Below are 8,086 nucleotides of genomic sequence, written 5' to 3'. Positions count from 1 at the left end.
TTAATGAAAAAACATTTGTGAAAGAAAAACATTTATTATGAAGATAATAAAGTATAAAAACAAATTACTAACGGTGTACTTACTAAATAAAGATATGTATGTGAGTATGCGTGTGTGTCTGTGTGAGTGAGCGTGCTTCTAAAATGGCGGCTGGCCACTTTGAAGATAATGGACTTTGGAATGTTTATGAATGTTTACGACATGTGGCGGGGGTCAGAGAGAGAGGTGTGTGTGTGTGTGTGTGTGTGTGTGTGTGTGTGTGTGTGTGTGTGTGTGTGTGTGTGTGTGTGTGTGTGTGTGTGTGTGTGTGTGTGTGTGTGTGTGTGTGTGTGTGTTGGTGCCAAATTAGAGAAAGTTACTAGATGCATGCAAGGAAAGACTGAAGAGCATAACTAACATTAACTTTCAAATAACTTGTAACCACAATATCACAGCAACACAAATCAAACTTATAAACATCACAAGGAATCGAATAAACAGTCTTTGCTTAGCCTAGTATAATTATTAAGCCCAGTTGTGTTACCCGTCCATGGAAAGGGAAAAAAGAGTTGCTGTGCTGTTCGAAGTTCTGTGAAGTCGTCTTGCTGGTTTGTGGCTCCTGCCTTCGTGGTTCTGTTGGGATGTGCAGCTCAGTTGCTGTTTGAAGTTCTCCGGCAGGACATCGCGTCGCTGCTTGAAGGTTGGTAGAGCTTGGATTGCGAGGAGGTTTCCTTGGTGAGATGAGCTGGAAGCTGCAACTCTCCTCCATGAAGTTGATTTGAGTTGAAAGAGTGAGCTGGACCGCCACCCTTCTCCTCTGAGAGGATTCGTGGAAGGAGCGGTGTGCTCCTCTCGAAGAGGTGGATGGAAAGAGCTGGACACCCTTCTCCTGTCGAGGGGGCGTAGAAAGAGCAGATGTGAGCTGGAGAAGCCAGGCTTCTCCCCTCGGCGTTGCATGGAAATAGACAGAAGAAAGGCGGAACAGGCCTTATATTGGCCTGGTGACCTCACAGGTCATGGGGCCCAGAGTGGCCAATAGTGGTTGACCCTTGTGTCTCCGGTCGGTTTTCACACCTCTGTGTGACGTTGAGGCAGCCTGGGAGACTGAGTTCTGGAGGCTCTGGTTTTCTCCAGAACAAAGGACATGCGGCTTCAGGCTTTTGACTGCACATGTAGGCCGAACTGTAGTTCACAAATACCAGGTCCCAACACAGGAAACAGTCCTGACTGGGGTATTACTTCAGTGACGTTAGTGGTCAGTGCTCTGCTGCTTCAGGACCAGTCAAACCTAAACAGAGTTGATGATCCTCACCACTCTGAGACGATGCTCCACATCGGGGGTTTTCACTCCCACCTTCTTTCGTGTGGATTAATTTAATGAACAGTTTCTTTCATTTCCCCATTCAAACAATACAATATGCAAGTCAGACAAACAAACCAATCAGAGTCAAGTATGGGTGGACGCAGCCAACGTAGGTGATTACGACAGGTCGTACGTATGTCAGACAAAATTCTTTAGTCACTAAACTAACCAGAGTAAACAACCTGAGACTGTCCTCAGACCGGATCATCTCCAGAGATGAGGGCTGGTAAAATCAATGTTCAAAATCTCAGGTTCTGATTGGCTGTTCTGGAGGCGGAGCTCATACATGATGTCTAACATTGTGTTATTTATGATGGAGTGTGTTTTCTCAGGTGTGGTTGTGTGTGTGTTGCAGCTGGATCTCAGCTGACATCGTGTCCGTATAACGGTAAGATTCAGATTCTCAGGTGATGGTTCAGGTCTGATCCTGTCTCTGTTTCCTGTCGTTAATCAAACATGACCCTTCACAATAAAAGACTTGAACATTGCGTTGTTCGTCATCTTTCCCCTTTAATTCAGACCTGAGGTTGATTCACGTTCACTGCTTTCCTTTTTAGGTAATTGGTTTCTGTTGTAGTTAAGTGGTCTCTATTGGTTTCTGTTGAAGTTCTCTGCTTTCTATTCTGGGATTTCCTTCATAAATATGTATTAACAGGGTCATGAGTAGTACTCACTGACCCAGTAGGTTTTACTAGTGTCTGGTTCTGGAACAGTTTTCATTCTGTAGAATACAAACCTGCAGCAGTGAAGAGGCTGATGAAGACCATTCAGACTGAACCGGCTTCAAACTACAAATGTCAGTACGAGGACACTGATCAGCATCATGCATCCTGTTATAAGAGCAGGTCTGGGATCAGATGTGGGTGTGGTCTTGGCAGCAGCTGCAGTGTCTGTCTTTAGGTGTAGTTTCCTTTTATGTGGTGGATCAGGTGGATCAGGTGGCCCGGAGGTGACAGGTGAAGTAAAACATCTGCTTAATCAAAAACTTTTTGTTTGTTTGTGTTTTTTTTATTTCAGCGATCAAGTTCGATGCGGCGAAGGAGGAGCGTTACCAGCAGGAGGCGAAGCAGCGAGAGCTGCAGCGCATCGAGGAGGCGTTACAGATGGCTGCACGCAGAGGTGAGACACGCTGACCTCTGACCTCTCACTGACACCCTGTTTGTGCTTCCTGCTTCCTGTTTGTTCTTCCTGCTTCCTGTTTGTGTTCCTGCTGTCAGACACAATGAAACACAACAGATACTCACACAGAGAGACACACACAGTTGGAATAGATGAATGTATTAACTTTGTCTGTGCTGTTCATGCTGCGTGTGATGTCAGCATCTCAGACTGGAGATCTGCTCTTCAGTCTGGAGAGTGTTGTTTACAAGGAGCCTCAGAACGGTAACACACACAATGACACACACAATGACACACACAGACATGTAGTGGCATTCCACTGCACTGTTGCTACATGATGACATCACACACTGTCAGTACCCTCACCTGCCTTGTCACACACTGTTGAGCCTGAACTCATTACACTCACTCTGACCTTTGACCCTCACCTGTTGAAGGTGGGTTTCTGCTCCCTCTGTGTTTTCGGGCTTTTCTGTCACTAACTGTTGATTCTCTGCTTTTAACGCTGCCAAAGTCCCAAAAGGATTTAAAAAGCATAAAAAGCACAAAAAAGGTTTGAAGAAGCTGAAAGGACTCGACAACAAATCAGGTGAGTTTTCACCTGTTTGATCTGACATGAAAGCGTCTGGTCGGATACGTAGGAGACAGGTCTGCTGTCTTTTCTGTGGTCAGACACATTGGACATGCGTCTGTGGTCGGACACACGTTACCTCTGAGTCCAGGTCTCAGATTTCTGTTCAGGTCCTGGTCTCTGAGCGACTCTTTTTGTTTCAGAAAAACCTCAGGAGGAGAAAAAAGACACGTTAATGGAAAAACTGGCGACTCAGGTTATTAAAAACCTGCAGGTGAAGATCAGCAGCATCCACCTGCGCTTTGAGGACGACGTAAGTACTGATCCAAGTCCAGGTTCAGGTCCAGGGGGTAAGACCCCAACTGTAGTAACACTGTCTCATATGTTTCAGCTGTCGGACCCAGAGCACCCCCTGTCTGTGGGAGTGACACTGTCCGAGCTCAGCCTACTGGTAACACACACACACACACACACACACACACACACACACACACACACACACACACACACACGATAGGTGTGGTGGCGACCTGTTATTCATGTTTTCTTTCTTTTCAGACGACTGATGAGAACTGGAAGTCGTGTATCCTTAACGAAGCAGCAAAGATCATCTATAAGGTGACAGACGCTCTGCTCACTTCATTTACCTGAGTGTGTTACCTTGTTGCTCTGTTTGGTTACCTGTGTAACCCGGTTTCTCCACATTGAGCCAAAAGCTTGTGTCACTTCTGTCATGTGATTGGATCGATTCATGACGCCACACTGACTTGTTTGATGGTTTCAGCTCGGGCGTCTCGAGTGTCTCTGTGCCTACTGGAACGTCAACAGTCCGATATTTTACAAAGGATCATGGGATGAAATTGTGGTGAGTTGTGATATGTTAATGCAGCAGTTTGTTTCCACTAAAGAAAGTGAACAATAATGAATGATTGATGCTTCCTTCTCCCCACTCTCCTTCTCTTCCTCTTCCTCTTTCTCCTCCTCCTCCTCCTCCTCCTTCTCCTCCTCTTCCTCTTTCTCCTCCTCCTCCTCCTCCTCCAGACTCAGTTGAAGTCTGGGATCAGCAGCTCAGACCAGCAGCTTCCTCACTACCACTACAGTGAGTTTATGATTCCTCATCAGTTTTTCTCACATTTGTTCAGTGAACATGTAGAAGTAACCAGTACACACCAGTAGGTGGCAGTATACAAGTTTGCAGTGACACGTTACATCTTCAGTTACTTCTAAAGTAAATCAGTTATTCATTAACAGTGAGTTACTTATTAATATTTAACACATCCTCTTCTCTGATTGGTTTATTTGTTTGTTCTTCTGTAGTTTTCAAGCCGATCTTTGCTTCGGCTAAAATGTGCATCAACCCAAACGCTGAGCTGGAACTGAAAACTCCGAAAGCAAAGCTTCACCTGGAGGTTCAGAACATCGCCATAGAGATGACCAAACCACAGGTAACACCTGAGACACCTGAGACAGACGTGTGTGTGTGTGTGAGTGTGAGTGTGAGAGATTGTCTGAGTTTCGTCTCGTTGTCTGTTTACAGTACCTGACCATGGTGGATCTGCTGGAGTCTATCAACTGTATGGTGAAGAACGCCCCCTACAGGAAGTTCAGGCCTGAAGTATCTGTTCACAAAAACACCAAACTCTGGTTAGTTCCCTTTTGGTTCTTAACATGTCACGCGATTCACGAGGAGACTCAGTTTGTTCTGTAAAACTAATAAAACCTGATCAATGACCTCAGATTGTTTAAATATGACTCACCTGAACATGTAGACGCTCTCCTGAAGGTGGCGCTAGAATAATGATCACAAAGAAACAAATCCTACCATTGATGAAATGTGAGTTTTTAAACTGACTGTTAAACTTTGACGATTTAGTTGATGTGCTTTGTTTAGTCTGTGTTAGAACAGAACTGAGCTCAATTCAGGTACAGACGTGAATCTGTGTGAGATTAATTTCAGATCTATTCAGAACAAACATCATGTTCAAGTCACAGTATTTGACCAAAACGTGTGGCTTGGATGTGACTTGAGTTTGACCAGCAGGGGGCACTAGAGGAAGGGTCATGGGGTCATTAAAGTCTAATCTACAGTACCTGTTAGATATGAGATCAGTGGAGTGTCTTCAGGAAACCTGTGACAGTGATGAATCCTATTTGAGATTTCTCGCTGCATGTAGTTTCTCAGACCGACCAGTAGGGTGTGTTTGTTTTCTTTGCCTCTCTCAGGTGGAGGTACGGCCTCAACAGCATCCTGGAGGTCCACATCCGGCGCTACAGTCACATGTGGTCCTGGTCCAACATCAGACGCCACAGAGAGAACCTGAAGACGTACAAGTCCGTCTACAAGACCAAACTGAGTCAGGGCAAGTCGAGTCCGGACACAGAGCGACGCATCCAGGTGCAGTACAACAAATGACCACGAGGGTCTGATCCTGTACGTAAACGCAGTTAGTCTGTCAGAAGATTCGACTCCTTTAGAATCTTCACCAACACAACGAAGTGGAGACACTTAGAAAACAACAGTGATGAGTTTATAAATCATTTAGTACTGTGAGACATTTTCAAACAAAACTTCTCTGCTACTTAGAAAATAAAGGTTTATCTAGAAACTAAACCTCTCTGGATCTGAATCTACCTGTTTCCTCCAGGAGCTGGAGAAAGTTCTGGACGTGTTCAACATCACTTTGGCTCGACAGCAGGCTCAGATGGAGGTAAACTCCGATCCACACTGAGACACGGGTCCAGTTTAACACTGAACACTTCAACATGTGACTCCTCTCCCCCTACCAGGTGATCAGGTCCGGGCAGAAGGTGGTGGCGAAGAAAGCAGCGGGGGGGCAGAAGCAGGGGGGAGGTTTCTTCAGCAGCTTGTTTGGGAGAAAGAATAAAAAGGAGGAACGGGAGCAGGAGGAGAGCAAGGAGACGGAGAGTAAGTACTTGATCTGAAAAGGATTCATTGGGTTAGAAAACAGAAAGTAAGTGTTTGTTGTGTTGTGTTCAGGTTCGGGACTCGACGAACTCATGACGACTGACGAGAAGGAAAAACTCTACTCCGCCATCGGTTACAGCGGCAGCTCTCACAGCCTGACGTTACCCAAACAGGTAGAACGTGTTTTTATGTATTGACTCTCTCTAGCGCCACCTTCAAGAGAAACATAACTCTCTGAATCGGTGTGTGTTTCAGTACGTAGCCGTGGTCGTCAGCTTCCAGCTGTTGAGGACTTCGGTGACTCTCAGAGAACTGCCCGACGTCCCAGAGACCCTCAAGATCCAAATGATCGACCTCAGCACCAAAATATCTCAGAGACCTGGAGCTCAGGCCATCAGGTGGGCGTCTCCAAGCCGAGGGCAGAGCGTCATGTGATAAGATCACATGATCTCCCCATCATGTATCTGTTGCAGTAAACACATTTCCACAGACGTAATGTGTCGGTTTAAACCTCTCTATCCTCCTGCAGGGTGGAGGCGGCTCTGGAGCACTGGTATGTTACTGGTTTGCAGCAGCAGGGGGCGATACCTTCTCTCATCGCCTCAGTCGGAGACTCCTCCTCGTCTCTGCTCAACGTTGTGTTTGAGTTAAACCCAGAGGAGAGCGCCGCCGACCAGCTTATCAGAGTCCAATCACAGCCGGTGGAGATCATCTACGACGCGGTAAACGCAGATATAATATCATTTGTGTCTGATCTAAATCTGTCAGTGCAGACTGGTTCTGCTCCTGGTTCTGCTCCGGTTTCTGCTCCTGGTTCTGGTTTTATCCTTCTGTGTCTTTTTGTCCTGTAGCTGACAGTAAACAGCATGGTGGAGTTCTTTCAGACGGGGAAAGGTGTCGACCTCGAGGTCCTGACCTCGGCCACCCTCTCAAAACTGGAGGAGATCAAAGAGAAAACAGCCACAGGTCAGTTTGATGTAAACAGCCGTTGTATTGATTATAATTCTGGTGTGTTTCTCAGGACTCTGACGGGTTTTGGTTCTGGTCTCTGCAGGTTTGTCTCACATCATTGAGACCAGAAAAGTTCTGGACCTGAGGATTGACCTGAAGCCGTCCTACCTGCTGATACCAAAGTCTGGCTTCTACAGTGACGAGTCGGACCTCATCATCGTGGACTTTGGCAGTTTACAGGTCAGTTCTGTTTTTATTTGATTCTGAATGAAGTTGAATTGTATGAAGTTAAATGTGTAGTTAAATGTGTGTGTTTTCAGTTGAACAGTGTGGATCAGAGCAGCTTTAGTTCGTCTACATCGTCCTTCTCGTCTCTAGAGGAGATCATGGATCGAGCCTATGAGAGATTCAACGTAGAGCTGAGACGAGTCCAGGTCCTGTACAGCAAGTCAGGTACACACACACACACACACACACACACACACACACACACACACACACACACACACACACAGAGGTTTGTGTACATTTTCTGAATCCAGGTGTGAACTGGTTCCAGGTGAGGTGTGGAAGTCGGCTCGTCTTCAGGGTTCATCACTTCAACACATCCTCCAACCGATGGACTTCACCCTCCACCTGGCAAAGTGCTTGGTGGCCAAAGACGCCAGGATGCCCAGGTAACACTCACCTGTGGACACCAGTCATTACACTGACTCTCCTGCTGACTCTGAAACCCCCCCCCCCCGACTCTCCTGATGACTCTGACTTTGCTGTTGACTCACTTGTGTTGCAGGTTCAAGGTGTCTGGGGAACTGCCGCTGCTTCATGTAAAGATTTCGGATCAGAAAATCCAGGACGTTTTTGAGCTGGTCCAGAGCATCCCCCTGCCAGACATGGGCTCCTCCCCCTCCACCCCCACAGAGAAGGTACAGTTGGTACAGTCCACTTGGGGGGGGAAGTGACCGGGAACAATAGGAGCCATAAGCGGAAGAAGTTTGATTGACAGGTGACTGCAGCATTGATGACACCATATTTGGCCGTATTTCCTTCTTCAGATTCTGTCATTGGCTGACGTCAGACCACGAGCGCTCAGTCTCCCCCCCGGCCTCCTGGACGCCATGGAAACCGGTTGGTGCTTCCTGCATTGAGATTGGCTGCAGATGTTTCTGTAGTGACT

The 8,086-nt window shown here is 46.7% G+C and overlaps 1 protein-coding gene across 8 annotated transcripts in view; it reads left to right on the top strand.

Moving 5' to 3' along the window:
• The window catches only part of vps13c (vacuolar protein sorting 13 homolog C), a 35,886-nt gene that overhangs the window by 2,864 nt on the left and 24,936 nt on the right, over positions 1 to 8,086 (top strand). For 6 of the 8 annotated variants that reach the window (XM_034614928.1, XM_034614919.1, XM_034614910.1 and 3 more), the window contains exons 5-26: positions 2,360 to 2,461; positions 2,663 to 2,725; positions 2,976 to 3,050; positions 3,236 to 3,345; positions 3,424 to 3,483; positions 3,591 to 3,650; positions 3,817 to 3,897; positions 4,074 to 4,131; positions 4,350 to 4,477; positions 4,570 to 4,676; positions 5,256 to 5,427; positions 5,678 to 5,740; positions 5,820 to 5,958; positions 6,031 to 6,131; positions 6,214 to 6,356; positions 6,488 to 6,680; positions 6,810 to 6,924; positions 7,013 to 7,149; positions 7,230 to 7,362; positions 7,469 to 7,586; positions 7,703 to 7,835; positions 7,965 to 8,037. In XM_034614928.1, coding sequence (XP_034470819.1) covers positions 2,360 to 2,461; positions 2,663 to 2,725; positions 2,976 to 3,050; positions 3,236 to 3,345; positions 3,424 to 3,483; positions 3,591 to 3,650; positions 3,817 to 3,897; positions 4,074 to 4,131; positions 4,350 to 4,477; positions 4,570 to 4,676; positions 5,256 to 5,427; positions 5,678 to 5,740; positions 5,820 to 5,958; positions 6,031 to 6,131; positions 6,214 to 6,356; positions 6,488 to 6,680; positions 6,810 to 6,924; positions 7,013 to 7,149; positions 7,230 to 7,362; positions 7,469 to 7,586; positions 7,703 to 7,835; positions 7,965 to 8,037 — 2,364 coding nt within the window. The remainder of the gene's footprint in view (positions 1 to 2,359; positions 2,462 to 2,662; positions 2,726 to 2,975; positions 3,051 to 3,235; positions 3,346 to 3,423; positions 3,484 to 3,590; positions 3,651 to 3,816; positions 3,898 to 4,073; positions 4,132 to 4,349; positions 4,478 to 4,569; positions 4,677 to 5,255; positions 5,428 to 5,677; positions 5,741 to 5,819; positions 5,959 to 6,030; positions 6,132 to 6,213; positions 6,357 to 6,487; positions 6,681 to 6,809; positions 6,925 to 7,012; positions 7,150 to 7,229; positions 7,363 to 7,468; positions 7,587 to 7,702; positions 7,836 to 7,964; positions 8,038 to 8,086) is intronic. The other 2 variants (XM_034614938.1, XM_034614947.1) reach the window with 1 other exon arrangement.

This window comes from Hippoglossus hippoglossus, chromosome 3, assembly GCF_009819705.1.
Source record: "Hippoglossus hippoglossus isolate fHipHip1 chromosome 3, fHipHip1.pri, whole genome shotgun sequence".
Taxonomy (NCBI): domain Eukaryota; kingdom Metazoa; phylum Chordata; class Actinopteri; order Pleuronectiformes; family Pleuronectidae; genus Hippoglossus; species Hippoglossus hippoglossus.
Note: the sequence above shows the minus strand (reverse complement) of the source record. Positions and strands in the feature narration are given on the sequence as shown.